This window comes from Tursiops truncatus, chromosome 6 (assembly GCF_011762595.2).
Source record: "Tursiops truncatus isolate mTurTru1 chromosome 6, mTurTru1.mat.Y, whole genome shotgun sequence".
Lineage (NCBI taxonomy): Eukaryota > Metazoa > Chordata > Mammalia > Artiodactyla > Delphinidae > Tursiops > Tursiops truncatus.
This window is the reverse complement of record NC_047039.1, coordinates 79,992,300-80,016,669: the sequence shown is the minus strand read 5'-3', so window position 1 is coordinate 80,016,669 and position 24,370 is coordinate 79,992,300. Positions and strand designations below refer to the sequence as shown.

The following is a 24,370-nucleotide window of genomic DNA, read 5'->3' as shown; positions in this document are numbered from 1 at the left end:
GCTATTACTTTTAATCCTATCGTGATTGTCATGCCTTTTACAAAAGAAAGTCATTTGCATTGTAGAAAATGTAAAAGCCTAAAAGGTTAAAGCTCTGGATATAAAATTTAGCTAGCTGACTCAAAAACTATATCTCTATTCTCTTTACTCAACTTCCATTTATCTCCTTGGGATTTAGACATTTGGGAGGTTGGGTTTTTTTTTCTTTCTAATTTTGCATTTTAATTTTATGGAATAAGATCACACAACTATATCTCTACATTACACAATATTAGACTGTCAAAAAAGTTTTTTGTTTTGTTTTGTTTGTTTGCTATACTTGTTAGGCTTCACCTAGTTAGAGAGAAAATGTATGAAATAAAAGTTTTTGTGGGACACAACATTTTTCAATTACATTACAAAGTCCGTTATCTCTAAAACTTTATTTATAAAGAAAGGATATTCTGTAGTGGCTTTAAGATGAAATAGTATTACTTTAAGTTCCCAAACTTCTATCAAACTGTTTTTTTAAATACCATAATTTGAAGGTGTTTGGGTAGCAATTATTAAGGAATGGGGGCTAAATGTTATTAATGGTGTGTTTATTTACTAAATTGATATATATAATTCAATTGTTACAAGAGTTACTATTACATTAAAGATGCTAAAAGAGACAGAAGTCCTAATAAATTATCTTTAGGATAGCCTGTCTACCTTATACTTTCTACAGTTATTTGAATGCTAATTTCTGGACCTATTCTATGAGGTATCTACGGTTAGTTCAACTTTAAATTAAGAGAGTTGTTAAATTAGTTGACATAGTTTATTAGCTATGTTTTTAAAATATTAGTTCAGTCAGTATAGGTAATCATTAATGTTAAATTATATGACCATTAGAGCACTTGCTACTGAGTCAGATTTTCAACTTAACAGCTTCCTCTGAAGTCAAAAACAAAGTAATAAAAGGAGAAATTAACTTATTCTAAAATCTGCCCTTTTCATATTACAAGGCCATTACACTAAAGATTTCCCTCTTATTTTTCCACAGATCTTGTGGGAATGCTGAGTAGCAAAAACTGCATCTCTCTCAAAAGAAACTACTTTCTTGTGTGATGAACAACAAATCATCAGAGGAAATTACTAGTGATTTACTTCCTGTTAATTAAAAATCTTCTGGCAATTTAATACAGTTACCACACAATTTTACTTTTAAAAACGGGGTAGAGAGAGTAAAGAGGGACTTACTGCTATACAATGATAAAGCAGGTGTAATTTGGTAATACGGTCATATAGTCATATGGTCAGAAATAAGGTTTTTCATTGGGAGGATCTAAATCCTTTCCAAATTACAATTAAAGAGAAAAGAAAAATAACATCCATATATAGACTTAATAGAAATGTGTTCGTTTCTGAGAAAACTGGATACACAAATACAAAAAAGCAAGGGCTGTAAATTCACTATGCCTGAAATCAATTTGAGCAAAAAACCCTATATGTCAGGATTTATATACTTCATAATTATGTGCATCATCAAATCTTGAATAACCAACTCCATAATAAAGTAATTTAGGTACCAAAAAACTTTGGCAATAAGCAAAGGACTTAGTACAAGGGTATAATACTCAATATGGTATATCAAACAATGTGAGAAAAATCAAGCAACTCATCTCAAAGAATAAGTTAAAATAGTAATTGCTCTTATTTACAGTAATATTGATCATTTTTAATGTGTAAAAAAAAGAACTGAACCAGCCTACAAGCATTTCCATTCAAAGATGAATGCATGTGAAAAAGTGTGTTATACACTTCAACAACGGGGTACAAGACCTACTGTCCCAGATAATTACCTACTAACAAAATAATACTTCTATTTTAATTCTGGGTTATATTCCTTGCTTCTAACTGAAATCAGCATCTCCAATCCAATTGATAAGAATAATTTTTGTCCAAAATTTTACTGAAATATCTTAATATTTTAAATGAGGAATGTTACTCAATGAAAGATTCATTTTAATATAATTTCTTTAAGTCAAAGGTTTTTTAAAAACCACCAATTAATAAGCAGTTTAAAAAGTTAGGTATGCTCCTCTTCTCTGAACTCATACAACTTGGCATTTTTACTTATTTATAATAGCATAAAGAATCAACTTCCAGGCTGCTTCCCTTTAAATTAAGGCCTGTTTACACCTGACAATTATCTTTATTCTAGAATTCTTACGTTGTTTTTAATAGCTCAATCTATGTTTCCAATCTAGAAATTATAAGGGTTTTTTAATTTGGAAGGGTTTTTTTGGCGTGTGTGCCTCCCAAACAACAATTACATACTCACAGCAAGCTGAACTTATTTTTAGACATATGTATAAGAACCAAAGCAAACTTCTAAAAATATAAAAGTATTATTTGATGTAACAAAGAGAGTCTATTTTTAAAACTAAAGAAAAGTACAACAGGAAAAGAAAAATTTTTAGCAATTTACTTAACTTCACCATCTTCCATGCCAATTTTCAACGTGGTCCATTTTTTAATCAAGGTCTACGTATCTGAAAAGTTGACTACTTGTTAAAATGCTCAATGAATTTAAAAGCACTGCTATAAAACTTTTCTTTATTCCATTCAGCCCCTTAACTAATCAAACAATGAAACAAATATTACAAGACGAAGGCTGACAAAAAATCATAATGAACCTCTCAGATGAGAAACTAATTGGTACTAAGTACACAATGGCTTACATTTAATCCTGTTAATAACCACACAAAAAAAGAAATAAAAGACTCACTTTTCAGTCATCTCTCTGGACCACTGGGCTAAAATAACAGCATGACTAAATCTGACATTGACCCCGTGGCCCTGCTAGGAGTTAAAAGAATTCCTTTGAGTCTTCTGAGGCCTGTTTTCAACTGCTCCAGAAGGGGAGGGCTAGTCATACACACTTGTTAGCCTTCTTTACAGTAACAGGTCAAATTAGAAATGGTCATATACACTGTAATATACACTAGCTCTTACTTTAGATGTGAAGTCTGTACCTTACAACACCACCACAAAAAGAACAATAAAATAGTAATAGCTGGCTGATAAGATGTCATAGATGGATAAAATGTAATAGAAACAGTGAAAATGTATCCAAGCAATAACATTTTACTGGAAATAAAGTTTTAAAGCAAATAATCACAATATGTCTAAATTAAGAAGACTGAGACAAGCACCAAGATGAATCACTAAGCTTTAAACAAGAAAAAAACATTTATAAATTTTCTAGCTTTATCACAAAACAGTTTTCAGCGAGCCTACTGAATTAAAATACACCTGTTTTGTAGGTTTTTGTAACATGAACCCACGAATAACATCCAATGTCAAAATGATATGAATCTGCCCGAAAGCAGTTTACTTTTCCCCTTTCATCCTTTTCAAAACACTTTATGACTTCCAACAAAGATATTAGCATCTCATACCTTCCTCTCTAACTAATGATTTAAAATAATTATGGATATGGATTTACTACATTTGAAAAGATTTCTCTAGTTCTAATAGTAATACTTTTAAATTAAGTATATTTTCTTAGATTAAATAAGATCCCAGGCTTTATTCCTATTTCACAAAGTCTAGTCACTTAAAATCTAAATAAACCAACCACTAGCATATTTTACATATTTGCCTGAAGTTTTTGCAATTTAAAAAAATATATGACTGCCAATATTTAATATTAAAAGGTTTAAATTTCCTATATGCTGAAAGCCAATAGATGTCCATATAATACTAAGAAAAAAATTACTACACACCAAGACATATTTTGTCTCTATGGCAAAATATAAAAATTAATTTCACAAAGTTCAGTTTCTGTACTCTTATAGACCTTTTATAATCTTAGCTTATCATATTAATAAAATCAAACAAATTCTATAGTCAAAGAACAGTTACTTAACTGAACACAATAACTTAATTGAACATTAGCAATTAGCCTCAAGGCATTTTTGATTAATTTTGTAAGCCTTAAATTTAGGATAAAGACCAGAGTTAAAATTGTAATACTTATCACAATCAAACTTTGTGAAATATGTCAAAGTTTATGTGAACGCTTAGAAAAAGAGTTAAGCACTCTGTTTTGAAAATCTGTAATGGCAGATAATCTCCACCTGTCAGGTGGCAACATTTTGGGAAGGAGGTTTTCTTTCCCCCCAGTTCTTATTCTGTTCCCACCCCCTATCTTCTCCCATATACATAATATTATTTTTCAGGAAATACCAACAATCAACTAAAACAATAAAATATTAAAAACAACCTCAAACTCACCCACCTATAAGAGAACTGCAAAATATTTCACAAACAACCCCTACTTTAAGCCCAAACTCAAGAGCCCACTTTTCTAAACAGAAAACTCTGAACAGTTTCCATACTGCACAATGTAATTTTACCCTAACTGGCTTACCTTCACAGCATTTTCTGGCCGAAAAAATATCAAGAATAAAAGTATTTCCATTATACTTTAATAGTTACTATACATGTTTAGCCATTCAGTTTTAAAAGAATCTTCCACCCACTGCCAAAAGAAAAAGGAGAGAGAGAACAAAAAAGAAATCCTACAAGAGTTTCAAATAAAGACTGGAAAAGGCACCAGGCAATCATGACCTTTTAAAAAAAAAAGTTGTCTGACAATTGTCTGTGAAGTTTTTTAATAGCATGAAAGCATTTCACCAGTTTGTGCTTTCCTTAATAAATTTCAAGTTCGGCTCTATAGTGCTCTCCTATGAAAAGCCACACACAAGAAAGTCTATGCATGAGCTTTAAGAACTAATAACATTTTACACAAACATTTGCTGGTAAAACGTGCTAACAGAAGAATTTTGTGTTATTTTAAAAGCTGCATAGTTTCACAATTGGATCACTTTTCATCTCACAGATTATACCCTGATTTGATGGAAATACTAGAAACAAATACATTTTACAAGCTATTTTTCTCAGTAATCACATATGAGTATCAAGTACAAACTTATAAAATACCTTTTAAAATACTAATCAGAACTAGGGAGAATAATTTACAAACTTATGAAGGCTCTAACTATGGTTAAAGAGCAGAAATTCAAAAGATTATCTTAATTGCCATGAACAAACAATAGACTATCAGTATACATTTTCTTCTTAGTTTGAAACTCTCACTGTTTTTCAAAAAAAATTGCTTCTTGAGAAGTCATTTGGTAGAAATCAAAATGTGAAATACAGTAACTAGAAAATAACAGTTAAACAAAATTTCAATAATGCTCTTTTATTCTCGGTAATAGCAAATTCTATAAATCAGTTTCATATGCTAGGAGCACTAAAATTCACAAGAAAAAATAATTAGCAGACACAGAAAGAAAACTTGCCCTTACCCCAATTCCCAAAGTACTTAACAGACAACCAGAAAGAGAATTTTAGATATTTCACTGCCATGGTATATAATCAATTAAAAAAACAAAAACCCCTAAAATTATGCATATCAAAATTAATCCTTTTTCATCCTTTTTATCAAATTAGTTCTCCTAGCCGATTAGCTAACAGTATATCATAACAACATTTTTATGGTATATTGGGAAATTATTACAATTTCTTAAATGCTAAAAAGGATCTTAATTTAATAAATACAAAATCCAGTTAAGTAATGCTACTGTGTGATGGCACCCTCACAAATGTAAAACAGAAGTAGCTTTGACCACATTAATTTGATATTTTAAAGTCTTCAGATATTAATGAAAAAATATTTGGAGGAGATTTTAGGACTAGAGGCCTCTACTTTTCCCTTACATTAGTACTGAATTACCCAATATTTAAATTGCCACAGCACTTCTCCAAGGACTTAACATTCAGCAGCATAAAGTTGTTTCATAAAACAAAATTCTTCATATTTGAAAAATAAGCATGTTTTGCAGGAATAAGCAAACTTTTAAATCTGGTCAAGTTAAAATTGTATGTTTCCAATCAAATGTATATTCATATGTCTATTGGAATATATACACACCATCGACAACAAAAACTGAATGAAAAAAGAAATCACATACCAGATTACAACTGATTTCCTATGAATAACTTTTGAATATACAATAATATTTAAATTAAGAATTTTTAACAGTACTATATACTGCTACTTAGTATTTTTAGGATTTACTTAGTTCAACTATAACATAACATTTTTATTCCAACAGTAGAGCGACCATGAACAGAAAATTTCGGGATTAATAATTTTCTATCAATTTCATGCATAAAGCTAACATATCTTTTGAGCTTCTCAATGGCTCAAAAATTAAATTGCTACTCTTATTAAGAAAACAAAACCACGAACAAAATTAGTTTTTCCCTGCTACTCCCCATGGATCTAAGTCCACACAATAATTCTTCCCAATCTGCAAAACAAAACAAAACAACACACAAATAGATAGGCTAAGGAAGAAAGATCAAAACAAAGAAACAAGTAAAAAAAAAAAAAAAAAAATCCTCTTTCCCTTTAGCAATCAACAAAATAACAAAAAAGAAAAAGTGGAAAAGTCACCCAGAATATATGACCATGTAAGCATGGGCACTCTTGCAGAAAACCAAGTCTGCAACCCAAAGCCATGGGAAATTTAAATTAGAGCAAACAGCCACAATAGGCAGGGAAATCTGTATAGATAAAAAGGGACTGCTGAGGTTGCAGGTATACTACTAAAGATCTTTTGAGATTAGTTTTATTAACTTTAAAAAATAATAAACAATAACTGTATCCACATCATACATAAAAAAAATTAAGTTTTTTCCCCTTAAATCAAAATATACATATGTATGTGATATAGCTAAAGGAAGAAAAAGGATCCCCACTGCTAAATACTGAGAATCAGCAAATCAGAAATTTGTTTTACAACTCTATCTCCTTCTATACTTAAATAATGTTAAAAGCAATTGAAAAATTTAATGAAAGGAAGAAAAGTCAGAGATGAGACCCTTCACTGCTGATGTTAACTTAAGTGGTGGCAAAATCACACAGCTGAACACAACTCCTCTTTGACTAACTATAAAGAGCTATATACCAAAGTTAGTTTAACTAACCAAAAGTTGACAATTAGATGATCTGTGGTACAACCATTACATTTCCTGTGTTAAATCTGGTAATAAAAGAAATTTCCCAAACTAGAACATCTCAAACAGAAGAATAAAGGGACTTACACAACAACCAAAGCAGTCACGGTATTAAGTACCAATACAAATATTCCACAACTTAAGACCTGATGGATTTTTTTACCAGTAACTCACCTATCTAGAACATTTAGGTTGAATATTATGTTTTTAGGGAAGTATTTCATATACGTAAAAAACAATCATATTAGATTCAAATAAGAATACCTTTATAGCAATACATAAGTTGTATTTATTCTCCCACAAAATTTATATAGTTTTTAAAGCAAACCCAAAAGGGGTGGGCTCGATACACGGTATTGAATAAAGAACAAAATACTAATTATATGGGAGTGAGGTGATTTTTCAACAATGAAATTTTATTGACAATTAAAATCCTCCTTAAAAGTAGAAAGTAATGCTATTTCTAAATAAAACCATTGACAAAGTTCATTTTTGTTTAAATCAGACCATCTAACAATAAAAAATGGTTTGTGCGATACAAGGAGTTACAAGATTGATATGGTTGCACACCTTTTCTTTAAATAAAACCTTTCTTCAGTTAAATTTGCAAATTTATATTCTGAATTCCTCTCACCTGACTTTTCAAAGCCTAATTTTTGACTTACTTTAACAATTTTATTTATCAGCCATAACCAGTCTGTTTCCTACATCTTTAGAGTTTCTCATTAGCTAAAAATATAGAAAGAGTATTGAAAAGTCTTCTAGAAATTGGGGCTTTCCCTCCCTAGAGTAGATAATTCTGTAACAGGCGCTAGTTACAAAGCAAAATCAGAAGTGACCTACGCACTTCAAGGGATTCCCAACAAAACAGTTTCTCTCAATGAGTAGCTGTAAACAGCATTCTTTCATCTTGAGGTAATTATAAGTTGACTATATATTTAGGCAAAAGCAGAAGGGAAGAGTAAAAATTTTTTTCCCATTATAGAATTATGCTGTCTTCCCTTAAAATGTATTTGCAAAAGGTGGGGAGAGCAGATGCTCTCAAGTCCACCGTTAACTAATTTTCAAAACTATAACTATGAAATTCTAATGTAAAAATGTCATAGAAATAAAAGGTACACACATCAGACAAGATCCACTTTTAAATAACCCATTATTAGACTGCCTTTATATTTGAATCCAAACATGTATTACAAAAATAATTTTTATCCCCAGAATTACATCTCTATCCAGAGCTAATGCTGTTAGATCAAGATTCAAAAACTAAAAAACAAGTCATATCTATCCTTGTAGATTATTTTAAGTGTATCTGTTTAATTTAAAAAGAAACTTACACATGGTGGATGCTCAATTAAAATATGCATTTCCTTATTATCAGCAGAATCAACAACAATCTGGTAAGTAACTCAAAATGCCAAAAACTTAACCATGACAATAACTTTAATTTATAACAAAATAATGCTTAAGAGATTAAAAACTTTTGGCTAAAAAACTTCCAATAAGTCAACACTTACTTAAGTGTTAATAACCAAGAGGAAATTAGCAAGAAATTAGTAAATTACCCTGAAATTAAATACAAATTTAGCAAAGTCTTAAAAACAGGATCAACTTAAGAGTCATGAATTTTCTGAGTAGCCTTTACTCTTATAAGGGGAAAAAAAGTAAATGTTCTCATTTCTGTACTTCTTTTGAAAAATGTTTGACAGTCTAATCGTATATAGTTCATATCAAATTCTACCTTCTGACCATACTATCTATAAATTATACTTATCTTCTTAGACAAGTGGTCTCTATACATAATAGATTATTTTTATAGCAAACAGCTATAAGAATTTTATATTCAAACACTCTTTACCCAGACATCAGGATTCAACTTCCTATGACCATTAGATAAGAATGAAAATCTTGCCATCTTATTTTATGCTTCTCCATTTCAAAAACAAACCAAAAAAAAGGCAGACCTGAAGATGTCTAATATTTTAATGGCAACAAAACTAAGTCATTAGTTCAATAAACATGCTATTTTCTTATAGCATGCTATTATCTTACATGCAATTTCCAACAAATTTAGTATATCTTATATGAAAATCAAATCAGTTTCTAAGAGAAACGTCAAAAAAAAAAAAGTAAAATTTAATTCTCTCCCTAGGTACTTATTACTGTTGAAAAGAAAAACTACTGTAAATGAATTTAGGCTAAAAGTCATAAGTTGACTTTGGAAGAATGCATAGCTAAGTTGCTGATCAACAATGAAATCACAAAAATTAGCGACATACAATACCAACATTCCAAAATGTTATTAAAATCCAACCCAAAGCTGCCTTCGCATTTCTGGGATTTCTAATGAGATTTTCAGTCTGCTGAACAATGGCCATAAAAGGCTTTCAAACTTCACTCCATTCACAAGTAAAGTTGAAATTGAACATTTTTATTTCTTCTCTCCCTATGACAACTTCACCATGGAACAGTGAATAACACAGCTCAAGTCATTATGCTAATTAGAAATTAAATAAAAAGATGCCCTCACAATAGTTAAGTGTAAGGTGACATGCTACAACTACAGACACAGTTCAAAAGCAGCTTTAGGGATTGTGTAGTGCACGCTTACAAAAGCTGAAAACATCAGGGAGGGAGCTCTTTGGTCCTCTCGGTTACCAGAACTCTAGCATGTGGCCACTTTTCAATTATAAGGCAGAAATTAAACTATACATCCATAAGAAGTATGTCAAACAGCAACTCACTCTTACGACCTATTAGGCCGTAAGATCTCTCAAGAAATTATGACTTGGACTTCCTTCATGGCGCAGTGGTTAAGAATCCGCCTGCCAATGCAGGGGACACGGGTTCGAGCCCTGGTCCGGGAAGATCCCACATGCCGTGGAGCAACTAAGCCCATGCGCCACAACTACTGAGCCTGCACTCTAGAGCCCACGTGCCTAGAGCCCGTGCTCTGCAACAAGAGAATCCACCACAAGGCGAAGCCTGCGCACCACAACAAAGAGTAGCCCCTGCTCACCGCAACTAGAGAAAGCCCGAGCTCAGCAACGAAGACCCAACGCAGCCGAATATATATAAATAAATAAATTTATTTAAAAAAAAAAAAAGAACCTATGACTGACTGGTTATCTGATGAATGCAGAAAGGGGGGGAAAATACCACCTTGAAGATTTGAAGAGCATTAAAAGGAAAGTTTAATTTATTTATATTTCCAAACTAACAGAATGTGTTCCTTTTCTATGTTAAAAGGTGGTAAAGAACACAAACTATGAGGAGCCGAAGTTATATTTCAAGACATGCTCTACTTTCAACAGCCTTGCATAAAACACACATTTTAAGCAGCCGGTCATGTCCTTTGACTAACATACAACATCTGGTCCGTCTGAGAAAATTTTTCTATCTTCCATAAAGTTGCATGAAATATCCAATTTTTTAAAGGAAAAAAAAAAGGAGACATATGAGCAAGAAATAGGCAGAAAATATTGGAATAAAATAATAACCAAGAAATCTTCCAACAGCATATGCAGAACATAAATACCCTTTCTCATTTAGGCTGAGGCGGTTTCTGAAAGGATATGCTATTAAAATGTTTAATCATACCCAGCCACATATTAAGCCATTAATTAAACATTAACGGTATCACATAGTTTTAGGGTTTTCAGCTTTTATTCTTCCTCCCTGCATTTAACCTGAACGTTAAATCCTATCCATTCTTCAAGACTGAGTTCAAAGAGTTACTTTTCAATTCACTCTTGTACTTTGCCTATCTGTAATAATCTTTTTTAAAAAGTCTATTACATTCATCTGGAAATGATTATGTATGTGCTGGAACATCTCTTGTATTTGTAGAAATGTATTTAACTCTGGTAATAGAGTGGACTTTCCATATTGTCATGCACTTTAAGGTTTCTAAAGGCAGGGACTACATAGCACTTCTTGAAACCCAACACCTTAACGGTATAGTGCCTGTACACTGTAAGCATCCAGGAAGTAATTGTTGGATTGATTTTAAGACTTCAGATTTAGGTTTTAACTAGTAGATCATAAAATGTCACCAAATAAAATAAAATTTATTCAAATAAAGTGCCATACTAGAGACATGTTGTTCAAAAGCAACTTGGGTTCACCAAAAAATCTGAGAACTTCTCATTTAAAAACACCAAGTGGAAGCTATATGCCCATGCTTGCCACAGTGATAGTGAACTCATCCTGTAGTTAGGAGTTCTGTCAAAATATTTTCCTATTACATTAATTTAGTCTATCCACTGTCTCATTTTAGCTTATAACCTTAATGAAATAAAATTTATTATTTTCCCAATAAAGGAATTAAGTTACCCAAAGTCACAGGTAGTCAACTATGGAGCTGTAAAAGACCTAGTAGCCACCACTGAGAACCTATGTCAATTACCTCATTTCAGAAATAAACTTTAAACTAAGATTTGAGGGATGAGTAGGTATCAGCCAGGCAAGGTAGAAACTGATCCAGGCATATATAAAGACCCAGATCAAATAAAATATGAGGTATTTGGAAAACTGAAATTCAAGTAGGTAACCCACTCTACTCAAATTTTAATTACTTATCAAGTCTTGGTTGAGTGCCTTATAAATACCAGGGATTCAGCAATTGCCTCTAGATGAGTTCTTCAACTTCTGAAAATGTATCCAAAACTTTTATGTGCATATTTTTTAGGGGTGAAAGGGACATGACACAAAAACAGTTAAAAGACTTACTGTACTAAATCGATAAAAGCCATAATTATACTTCAATTTCAATCAATTACTTCATGATTTTACTTTACTAAAGCCATAATTTCACTTCAACCTCATGTAGTACTATGTAAAGAGCACTATTCTATACGAAAAGGTAGAATTTCAATTAAATTCACCCAAGATTTGCTAGGTACCCACTATGTGCCAAATGCTGACAAACTATTATAAAAGAACAATGTACCCAACTGTACATACTGAAGGAGTTCTACATTAATGTAAAGTTCTACACTATAACAGTCACATACACTAGGAACTAACAGGTTTCTTCCACTTTTAAAAATGCTGAACTCTTCATTCTTTAAAAGGTATTTTCCTTTTAAAATCTGAATCTTTCAAAATTACTAAATGAGAAAGAAACGGTAAGACCAGGAGCATAAGCATAGGTATAAAGCATGCTTCTGAAAGTGGACTTAGACTATAATACATTTATTTAAAATACATTTTAAAACTGTAACAATTATATTATTCATCAACTATTTAAAATTACTATTCATTCACTTCCAAAAAGTATTTGTTACATGCCTAATGTGTCCAGCTCAGATTAGTGTAGAAGACACAAAAATAGTCTATAGTCGTAGAAATGAGAAATATCTTTAAATACTATTATGGACTGATCTCCAGGATATACTATTAGGAGATAAAAAACAAGGTAGAGCAAAGTGTAGATCATATGCTACTGTTTACTTCAAGAAGGGGGAGGGAGGATATGAAGATATATACATATTTGCTTATATATTTTTTAATGTAAGGACAAACTATCAATTTTCTCTTAACAGTTACCCCTAAGAGGAAGGGTGGGAACAGGATGAAGACTGGACAGAAGGTAGACGTCTCTGAATATTTTTTACCTTGTCTTATTGATTTGAATTTGGAACATTCTAAATATTTTACATAATTATGAAACAAACTGAATTTTTAAAAGGTAAAACTAAATATTAACATATGAAAAGCAAAATGAACCATCTATGTGTCTAGCTGATAGCACAATCACAGGGAGAGAAACCTGAATTTAATTAAGCTTCTAGCTCTACCTACCAATTCATAGGAAATACAGGGGACAGTGGAGTATGTTAAACAGTATCACAAAATTCAAACTCAGGGAATTCTAGAGGATAAACAATCCAGTTAGTATAACAATTAAGTTATAAAGAAGAAAGAAAACACATAGAAGAAAGATAAAGGAGGAACCTAAGATTAAAGGACGTAAGTTACCACCCAACTGCAATAAATAGATCTGATTCAAATAAACTGTAGGAAAAAAAAATTAAGAGCCCATCAGGGAAATCTGAAGGCTGAAATCTGAAGGCTGGTTATTTAATGATAGAAGAATTATTGGTAATTTGTTTAGGTGTGATAAAAATATGATTGTTTCTTAAAAAGAAAACTTATGTTTTAGAAATACATATTGAAATGAATGTATATGTATATAAATAAATGAATGAAATGACATGATGACTGTGATTTGCTTCAAAATAATACAGGGACATGGAATTACATATGAGAAAAGATTGGTCATAAGTTGATAATTGTTGAAGCTGGTTTATGGAACAGTGAGACCATTACGACATTCCAGTTTTGTATACTTTAAAATTTCCATATGGGCTTCCCTGGTGGCGCAGTGGTTGAGAGTCCGCCTGCCAATGCAGGGGACACGGGTTCGTGCCCCGGACCGGGAAGATCCCACATGCCGCGGAGTGGCTGGGCCCGTGAGCCATGGCCGCTGAGCCTGCGCGTCCGGAGCCTGTGCTCCGCAACGGGAGAGGCCACAGTGAGAGGCCCGCGTACCAGCAAAAAAAAAAAAAAAAAAATTTCCATAGTTAAAAATTAACAAAGATTTAACAATTACTCCGAGAGCTAATGATATCCCTTCCCTCTGCAGGAAAATAAGTTGGTGATTATTCATGTATAACTCCTATAGCACTTATTCCCATCATTTGGCTGTCATATACAATAATCCTTCCCAAACTAGAGATCACCCTCACAAATTAAAAAACATGTTGATTTCCTTTGGTGCATCTTTTCTTCAACCAAGAAATCTGTCTTTCTAATAAATGAGAATTGCAAGACACTCCTACTGGGGATAATAAACTAAAGAAAGTAAAGGGTAAGAATTTTAAAAGGAAGACAAATGACAGAGCAGGTATCATTTACATAAAGAAGCGTCAGGAAAGAGTAAAGAAAGTGAAGCAAATGAAGTTTGTTTCTAGACTTTAGAAATAAACTCCTACACCCATCAGCAGCAAGGGCTGAGTCATATGTAACAGGTACTGAAGCCCTGTGTTTTGGCATGGATTTGTTATAAGCAGAGCCCTCATCATAAAGCTGTATATACTGAGGAAAGCTAGGCTGAGCACACTACCTAAGTGCTACATCACCAAGGCCCCCATGGAACCCAAGGAAGCTAATCGACAGCTTCAGATCATAAAATCAGAAAAGTATCAAACATTTAGAGGAAGTAAAAAAGAGGGAAAAAATGTCTCCTGGTTGTATATTATCTACCTGATCGTGTATTCTAATTGTGTATTAAAGCAAAACAAACATTTACTTATCTCACTGAAACTGAAGTAGTGCGAAAGAACCTCACATTTCCACAGAGCAAGAGTGGTGCTGCACTCATTACTACAAATTTAACAATGGAAAATATGGATGTACTTACATAGTCCTTCAGATCTTCACGTACTACCTCAAATTCACTAATCCTATTTTTTAAAAAGTTTTAAGTTTTCAACCACAACTATCCCCAGGATTTTGAGAGACTTAACTCCAATGGTTAAGAAGAGACTTCCATAAATTACTTAAGCTTCTTATTATATTTTGTCTCTTCAATGAAACACCAAGCCACTTAAGGCTAAAACTATGTCTTTTACCACTTTAAACCCCCTCTATGTATTCTACATAGAGTAGATGCTCAATAAGTGTTTGATCATTTAGCAGTTAATGAAAAACAAAGTAATATATATGGCAAAGAATTACTCTAAATAGTATTAAAAAGGCTTCTGAGGAAAAGACCTGTCCTCAAGGAGTTGCTAATCTCTTCTATTATATTGATATTTCAAATATGCCACAGTTTGAGGGGTTTGCGGAGGAGGGGGAGCAGTACACAAAATCATAATTTTTGCTGTTTAACCATCATCATTTCAGAAGTATGCCAGAATTTCCACAAACTTCCACTGACATGAAAAAATCTTTTCTCTAAAGACTATTATACAAACTGAACCAGATCTACCCCCAGGTCTATTTATGAATGGGATAATAATGATTAGAAAGTAACAACACACTCAAATAGGCATCAGTACTGAATATATTGCCTACTAACTAGAAAAAAAATAGGATTATGGCATTAGTAGATCAAGGAGCACAGAGTAGGGATAAATTTCAATATGGATAGTAGGAACATACACTGACTGTTTGGAATCAAGAATTACTTAGAATTACTTAGGTCTTAAATATATATTTTTACCAATATTGCTAAGAAATAACAAAGAGTCTACCAGTAAATCAAATAGAAATGTGCAACATGACAAGTAATCATAAAAACCACTGCAGTTAATTGGAACCCTCATACATTACTGATGGGGATGTATAATGGTGCGGCCACTGTGGAAAAGTTTGGCAGTTCCTCAAAAAGTGAAACAGAGAAATGCCAGTAATCTTATTCCTAGTTTATACCCAAAACAAGTATTCAAGTAAATACCTGTACATGAATGTCCAGAGTAGCACTATTCATGACAGCCAAAAGGTAGAAACACAAATGTCCATCAACAGATAAATGGATAAACAAAATGCAGGTATACAATAGAATATTATTCAGCCTTAAAAGAGGAATGAAGTACTGATACATGCTACAATATGCATAAGCCTCCAAAACATTATGCTAAGTGAAAGAAGCTAGACACAAAAGGTCACATACTGGATGATTCTATTTACACGAAATATCCAGAATAGGTAAATCCAAAGACAGAAAGCAGACTTGTGCTTGTCAGAGTCTGGGGCAGGAGGTTATGAGGAGTGACTGTTCAATCGGTGCAGGGTTTCTTTTGGATGTGGTGAAAACATTTTGGCGTTTCCCTTGGATGTGATGAAAATGTTTTGGAACTAGATATAGGTAATGGTTCTACAACATTGTGAATGTATTAAATGCCTCCAAATTGAACCTTTAAAACGGTTAATTTTGTGTTAATTTCACCTCAATAAAAAATAAACAAATAATCCCCCCAAAACACAGTTCAAGAACAGCCATGCTTCTTATTGTCTATAACATAAAATACTAAAATTGTTTTCCAGAGATTTCTCTATATACCTGATTACCAACTTTTTCTTCATTCCTAAAAGCCATACCTAAGTCCATCATTCTCTTTCCTCTAGAATCCTCATCTCCATATGGCTCAGCTACTCTTAACCCCGTCCTCACTACCCCTCATCAATCCCCTTCATTTTGCCTTGAGAAATCCTACTTACATTATGAGCCACCATCCAGTTAACCTGCTCCTCTTTCTGTGGAAAGATAAGCTTTCTTTTCAATTTATCAAGCTTTTCAGTATGTATATGTGAAATAACAATAAGATATCCAAATGGAAGTATTTGGCACGGTGGACATAGAGAACTTGAATTCAAGAAAAGTCGCTGATCATCATGAACACATTAGTATTTGATGAAACTAGGTGTCATGTTACGGGAAGGCAATTTAGAGAAGGAATAGGCTAAATGATTGTTTTGACATTCTGTAATGTTTTGCCTAACCCTGGATCTTTTGGTTTCTGTCACCCTGCCCCAGGTATTACTGGAAAAAGTTATGAAATCCTTCAGAGTGAGTTCATTACAAGTTCACATTGTTTCAATTTTGATTGAATACTACTTTTAAGCAAGGCTTTTATTCTCTTATTGTTGATTTGTTAGCATAATGATTTCCAACCTATGAGCTTCAGACTCCTGGGAGCTGGAGAATTAGTTATCACAATGGGTGGCCAGAGGCATGCTTTATATAAGGCCATATATGCTGCAGACAGGCCTTATACAATATTTTTCAAATGTGTAGACAATGTTGTGGTTAATAAAATACAAAGTCATGTATGAGTGTACTGAATAGCTTTTTGCTAATATGCATTTTCTCAATTAACAAATACTAAAAATGTAACTATAGTTATGTGGGGCAGGGGGTCCACAAATTTTTTTGAAGTTAAAGAAGTTGTCATCGTCAACATATTGGGATCCACTGCCTAACAGTATTCCCCATAGCACCTAAACATCTTTCCCACACTCTAAGCCTCTAAGTATCCCCTGCCCAATTCCAGACCCACTTCCACTTTCATTTTCCCAAGAAAATCAAACACATCCTTATATATTCCCTCATCTACCTCAATCCATCTGAATTTATTCTTTCTCCTCCACCTCTATAAATATTTGGTAATTTAGCAATTAAATGTCTCTTCCCTTTTAAGACTAATTCAGACAATATACCTGAGCCCATCTCTTATTTGCCTCCCTTACCCCAATCCACCAAACAGGTTTAATCTCTCCTTCAAGAGATTATCCCCTTCCACCTAAAAACATTATCAACTCTCTCTTATTCTGACAAAACTTTACTTGATTCTGCTCTATGTTCTAGCTACTATCCTATTTCTTTTCTTCCTTTTGGTGTCAAATTCTCAGAGCTGGCCTACTACAGCCTGAGCCAGACACCTGGCTTTGTAAATAAGATTCTGTTGAAATAGCCATCTCATTTTTTCAGATATCATGGCTGCTTTCCTACAACAAGGGCAAAGTTAAGTAGTTAGGCGATCCTATGGCTTGGAAACCTAAAATATTTCCTACCTGGCTCTTTAAAAAGTTTGTCAATCTCTGGGGCTCCAAAGCATGATCTATATTCAATATCAGCATTTTCTTTTGAGGACAAGTGGGTGCCATTAAAGGTTTTGGATCAGCAGTAAAGTACTGAGTAAAGGGCATTTCAAGACTACCAACTTAACAACAGCATACAGGGAAGATATAAAAGATCATTTAGGAAAATATTGCAAGAGACTACACATTAAGCATAAAGGGAGAAAAATAAAAGGCACTTTTTAAAAGGATAAGCATCAATACTAGATGACTACATGTGACAGAGACAAAACTAACACCAAAATTTCAATTCTTGATTATGTGGCTCTCAAGAATTTGCATTCTCTCCTACAGTCTACTGTAGACTTACAGCTCTTCATAGTTTCCTACATTACTGATTAGGGAGTTCCTAAAAATCTTAATACTAATTCCATATCTTCTGTATACCAGGCATTCCCCATGCTTGCTATATGGCTACCTCCTGGGTAAGCAAATCACTTAGGAAGAGGCAGAACCAACAGAGTTGGCCAAATAAGAGCATAGGGCCAATGTCAGAGTTGGATGGAGTACTCACCTGTGGTACCAAGCAGAGAGAGAGGGGAACTAAGATTTCAGGTCCAGAACTGGCTCTAGCCAAACAGGAAGAAGCAGTTATGAATTTGCTTATAGCAGAAGCAGAGTGTCTTTGATATCCTGACATACTTTTCTGATGTTCAGACAGACCACCATTAAAGTGGCCATTGGTAAAAGAGTCTCATGAAAAACAAGCCAAAAAACAAGACCAAAAGGTGAGGAATTAAATGGAGCAGACCCTAATGGTCTTTTGTTTAGGAAAAGCAGTCTTCCTTATTAAAGATGATACTACTTTTCATAATGGCCAATATGATACTAACCTTCATTAAGAGAATTTTCACACCCCACAAGATTGAGAAGGATATCGTCATCTTTATCATCAACTTCACATCCCAGCAGCATCCAGCTTTCCACATTATCGCTTTCTGAAATGGTGCTCTCTTCCTCTTCACTTGAACTGACCTCTATAATCATGACCTCTTGGATTGTACCTGATCTCTCTCCAGGTTTAGTCTTCTCAATATCCCTCTTGCATTTCTTATCTGCCAACTCATTAGAATGAAGAAAAGCAGGAGGACCTTGGGTCCTTTCTTCTGCATGGACTCTAAAATTCTTTCTTTTACATTTATAAATACTATCTTCATCAGACAGTGTGATGACCTCTGACCCATCTGATAGCTGGATGACCTCACTATCTGAAAGGATAATTAAGTTCTTCTGATTTGGTTTACTATTGAGTGATTCAGAATTCCCAGAGTTCTTCTCTTCATGTTCTTCCTCTTTGATGACATTATCAAGATCTTGGGCATAATGAACTTGGCTGTAGAGCTGAAATTCCACCTCACTATCAACACTCAGTTCACTAGATGACTCTTCACGATAAAGGTCATCTTCATATGCTTCTATGGTCTCATAACCACCAAACATCATGGAAAGTCAGTAACCTTGATGCTGTAAAACAGAAAGTCATAGAAAGAATATATTTTAACAGCTCAGATCATGCCTGTTTAGTGCATAATGATATCACCTCTTAGAGCTAACTTCTGTGAAGGCCATCATTTTTCTCAATGACATATTAAAATACCTTTTTCTCTTAGAGTAGTACCATTTTTCAAGATTTTCTAAATTGTTATGACACACTCTAATAATGCCCAGCCCCTCCCAAATGAAAATTACTGCCAACAAACTGAGTCACAGTTATTAATGGAAATGTTATATTTCACAAGTATGTTAGAAAGGAAAAACAGGTTGAGATCCACTGTTTCAGACACCGATCACTTTTTCTCCACAATGTTAAAAATCACAAAAATATTTTAGGTCATTCTCACTACTATTCCATCCATTCTTCATCTTTTCCCTGGCTCTGGTTCTGTATCTCATCTTTTCTGGTATACATTCTCACACAGGAATATTACTTCAATTATGACTAAAATCCACAAAAGGACATAATTATCATATTTACTGTTTTGGTGTATATTTGTCTTCTCAATTAAAAAATTAATCTCCAGGCCTTCTGATCTTTGACCAAAAGAATACATAAAAATAGCTGACAAACTTAGTTTATTTCTGTACCTATAAAGATATGTATGAAATACAAACTAACTGAAGACCTAAAATAGAGGTAAAACTCAGCTTTAGGAGCACTTTACTCCTACTGTGAGCACAGTAAATCCTGCTCATCCTTCAACTGTTTAAATATCACTTCCTCGGGGAAGCTTTCCTTGACCCACCAAACTGTCGACCCTTTATAGGTTTCCATAGCACTTTACATTTCAAGACATTCACATTTCTAATTACTAGTGCAATGTAAATTTCCCACAAGAACAAATCACATACCCCAGGGGGGCAGGAACTATATGCACTTTGTTAAACAATGGATCACCAAAACCAAGCAGAGTAACTGGCATTTAGTAAGACCTCTATAAAGGTCTGCTGAACTAACAAATGAATAAATAAATGAATAATATCATCAGGTATTTGTTCTAAAGCCCTAATAAATCTAATTATGTGTCTAAAATATGAAAATTATGATGAGATGAATTTCGTAGTTGTCTCCAACTATTTCAAAGATTCTCATATCATCAACCAAAAATCTACACAGATGTTTCAATTAGGTACTAATGGAACACTGATCAAAATGAGAGTGCTGGAAAAAAACTCATTTTTGTTTAAAAAAAAATCAGGCACAGTATAGAGAACAATTAAAAATGACAATTTATTCTTTCTACTCTACTTTTAGCTATACAGATACAATTTAGAAAGACTAGTTGTTTTCTTAGTTTATCAATTCTCTGCCCAAAATGTCGGGGTACTTTTGGTGATACAACCTGCTGACTCCAAAAATCAAATGAACAAGAGCCAAAAATGTACTACACTCATGCTGGAGTTTCTTGTTTTACAGAAATAAAGAAACCAACTTTTGTTGTACACCTTAAACTTACACAATGTTATATGTCAATTATATCTCAATAAAGCTGGGGGGAAAAAGATGATTAAAAGTTCTGAGTTAACAATATTGTATATATGAAATCTGCTAAGAGAGTAAATCTTAAATGTTCTAACCACACACAAAAAAGGTTAAGATGTGAGGTGATGGATGTGTTAACTAACCTTAATGTGGTAATCATTTCACAATATATATATATATCAAATCATCATGTTGTACACCTTAAACAATGTTATTTGTCAATTATATCTCAATAAAGCTGGGGGGGAGACCCAACTTTTAATGCCTTTTTTTCCTTCTAAAAGGTACAATATACCTGTTCCCTTTTTGCACTGTCCTTCAGGTTGCTATGCTGTTGTCATACAAGTTGAATGTGGCTGTCTGAAAAGTAATGCTCATAGCATTTATCAGTTTATATTGAAATGTTAGCTTCAGAGGAATACAAATAAAAGATGAATCCTTTCCTTTTTATTTAATAGGTAAATTAATTCTAAAAGAAGTCAAAGGAATTATGCTTCCTTCAAAATCCTCACTGGATCCATCTTGAGGATCCAGTGTGGACTTAAGATAAAACATAATTCCGGTGCAGCACAGAAAAAATTAAAGAGCTAAATTACAGAGTTACAAATTTGTACTACTCTTGGAGCCATCCCAAAGGAAAGGGATTAAGAAAAGAGCCATAGGCACACCTGTGAATGTATGCCAAAAATAAACTACAGAAATAAAATAAAAACAGACTTCCTTGGGTCTAAGGGTTTATCTCTTCCCCTGAAATGTAGAAAAATGAATTTAACAATTTAGCCCCTATGGCCTTTAAGAGGATTTTGTCCCTTCTGTACTGAAAATTGTGCTCAGCATAACCGGCTCTTCTATTTATGTAGTTTATGTATGCCAGAGCTACGGTCTGCCTGAGGCTGTTTTGGTTTATGTTACTACTTTAATCACATTCAAACGCATTTAGTTAACTTTTTAAATTCATACTCCAAGGATGAATATGAAAAATATATATATGTATATAACTGTCTTGATTCAGAAGGACTTCTCAGCTTTTTGATCATTGTACACAATTCTCAAGCATACTTAATTAGATAACATAAAGTCTCTATGAGAGTCACAAAATTTTAAATCTGGAAGAGACCTTTCAGATTATCTCATCAACCTCCTCAATCTACATATAAGGAAACTGAGGTCCAAAGAGATAAGGAGGCCTATCCAAAGTTATTTAGCTGGTTAAGAACACAGCTAAAACTGATTCACATTTCCCTGATTAAAAAAATAACAATCATCATTTCGAATAAAGATTAAAGAAAAAACAAAAATCTTCCTTCAAAACTAAATTTGCAGTGGCTCTAACACCTAAATTTACCTAACAAATATCCATTTTATTTCCGTGGAGTTTAAAAACTATAAAAGAGGCATTTTAATTGGAAAGAAAAGCATACATTTGAATTTGTCAGTTTACCATCCAAGAGCGTCCCAAGTTGGTACACAAAGGCTATAGCAATGCCATGACCAAAAAAGATGGCTCTTATATAAGAACTTAAAATATGAGTTTGGGAATAAAACTTCTCTGAAGAATTTAAATGGCTTAACAAATATAAAACAGCTATAGAGAATAACTGCAAAGGCGCTCGCTGTTCAAAAGTGAGAGCAGAATTCATTCACTGATTTTTTTTAAACTAGACAACTTAAGGCTTATTTAAGCTTTCAGATTTTATTATACAGTCTTTAAAGACAACATTTCTGCTCTAACAGTCTACCAACTGGTCATTTCAGTCCTTGTGCTCTTATTTCTCTTCAAAGAACTTTTAGCCTAGATATTTCTTTTTGATGAGATAGTTATCCATCTCAAGGAAATTTAAATCAAATTCACAGCTTGATATCAAGCCTAGTTTTCTTTAGAACGTGATTAACAGTTTAATTTCAAATTAAAATTTCTGACTTAGTGAGCCATCCTGATAGTGACAGATTTGAAACACTACTGACTCTAGTGTTAAAATTTCTGCCCACTCTTCGAATGGGGCTTTCAATTTGAAGTAAATCAAACTGGGACAGAGAATTCAAATGTGGGAAACAATGGTCACAAAAAAATTCAGACAGAATACAAGATGCTGGTGGGAGAAAATAATGCTAAATTTATTCAGACAAGTCCAGCTGTTCCTGACATAAAGTCTTTATAGAGTAACTAATCCTATCTCAAAACACTTCCTTCACCTTTCCCTCAGCGCTTTTTCCTGTTATTACACAGTATCTTATCCTTGAAGCTATTGTACAATCCTCATTTCCACTTCTTCCTCGGTTTATTCCCCACCCTCAGACTCTCTTGAAAACATCAATACTGAATTATCCCCAAAGCACAATACCGTCTGAAATATACACACAGTCGAAAAATTCAAAACACAACAGAGTTTTGGAAGGAACCTGAAAGTCATTAAATTAAACACTCATTTTATACACTGAGAAATGGGCTCTGAGAAGCTTACTTATTCATTGCGCATAAAAGATCTCCTAATTCAACCCCGTAATCTGAAATCAAGGTAAATACAGCCTGAAGAGAAGATTTCTGGAGTCACCAGTGCGAGTTGGTGGTGGAGCCCCGGCTAGAACGCAGGCCTGCTGACTCTCCACTCAGCCAGTTTTCCCACTACATCTGCAACTCTTAAAGTTGAAGTTAACTGCCGGCTACGATGTGAAGGATAAAGGGAATCAGCGAACACAGTCCAAGTCTCCTTGTTTTACGTGGGGAAAGGGGCCCATCTCCCGAAATTTTTCTGTCCCCACAGCTGCAGCTGCTGCTTCTGACTGCTGACGGTGGATTAGGCCCAGGACTCTTCGGTCCTCAAAGGCCGAGCCCTCTTCGCGTTTAAATGACTGACCGGCTTTCCTAATAGACAGGGGAACCGCGGGGGTGGGGGTTGGAGGTAAAATAGGCAGAAACGCCACTCCTCACCGAGGCCATGGGCGCCCAGCCATTTTTGAACCACGGCCTCAGGCCTTGGAGGGGCAGGGAGAAGCCCAGCCGGTCCGCGGAGTCGCGTGGAAAAGAGCTCGACTGAGAGGCCACGAGCCGAGCCCCGCCACGAGTAAGGGACACAGGGGGGACGCGGAGGCCGGCGAGGGGACACGCGCTAGCTCCACAGCCCAGCGGGCGAGGCGGAGGGCGGGCAGGGGTCCCCCGGCCGCAGTCGGCTCGGGGTCCGTCACACACATACTCACTGCCGCGGCTGCGACCAGGAAGCACCAACCAGGAACCAAAACGCGTAGAGGGACGGGGAGGGGCGAGGACAAATGAGGTAAGAAAACCGCGTCCGCGCGAACCCGGGAGAAGGGAAGGCACTTCCGGGGAAAACACAGCTCCCGGGAGTCGTCTTCCGTCCCGCCCACCCACCAGGCCTTCTGTACGCATGCGTAACAACTATTAACCCTTTCCTTTCCCCTTGATGTGCCTGTCTTGCTCTGGTCCTTCCCCCCAATGGCTTCTTTCGCAGATATTTAAGCTGCATCTGTGACAGAGGACACCATGTTTGAATGACTTGCACAGAAGATATGCTACTTACCGAGCAAAACCGGGGAGAGTTAGCGCCTTTCTGTGCTGGCGAGAAAAACTACATCTACCATGATGCTCCGGGGCGAAGTTTAGCCCGCGCTCCGCCTCCTTTCCCCCTGACCTCGGAGGACATCCTCCATGTGCCACGTGGCGCGGGAGCG

The 24,370-nt window shown here is 34.5% G+C and overlaps 1 protein-coding gene across 5 annotated transcripts in view; it reads right to left on the bottom strand.

The window, feature by feature from the left end:
* ZCCHC7 (zinc finger CCHC-type containing 7) overlaps nt 1-24,015 on the bottom strand; it is a 298,145-nt gene extending 274,130 nt beyond the window's left edge. For 2 of the 5 annotated variants that reach the window (XR_012332595.1, XM_033858289.2), the window contains exons 1-2: nt 23,879-24,015; nt 18,537-19,167 (exon numbers count right to left, since the gene is read on the bottom strand). Coding sequence is in view for 4 of the 5 variants with exons in the window: in XM_033858289.2 (XP_033714180.1) it covers nt 18,537-19,146 (610 nt within the window). In the remaining variant the exon portion in view is untranslated. Of the gene's footprint in view, nt 1-18,536; nt 19,168-23,145; nt 23,572-23,612 lie in introns of those variants that run through there. The other 3 variants (XM_033858287.2, XM_073806305.1, XM_033858288.2) reach the window with 3 other exon arrangements.
* Between the last annotated feature and the right edge of the window lie 355 nt (nt 24,016-24,370).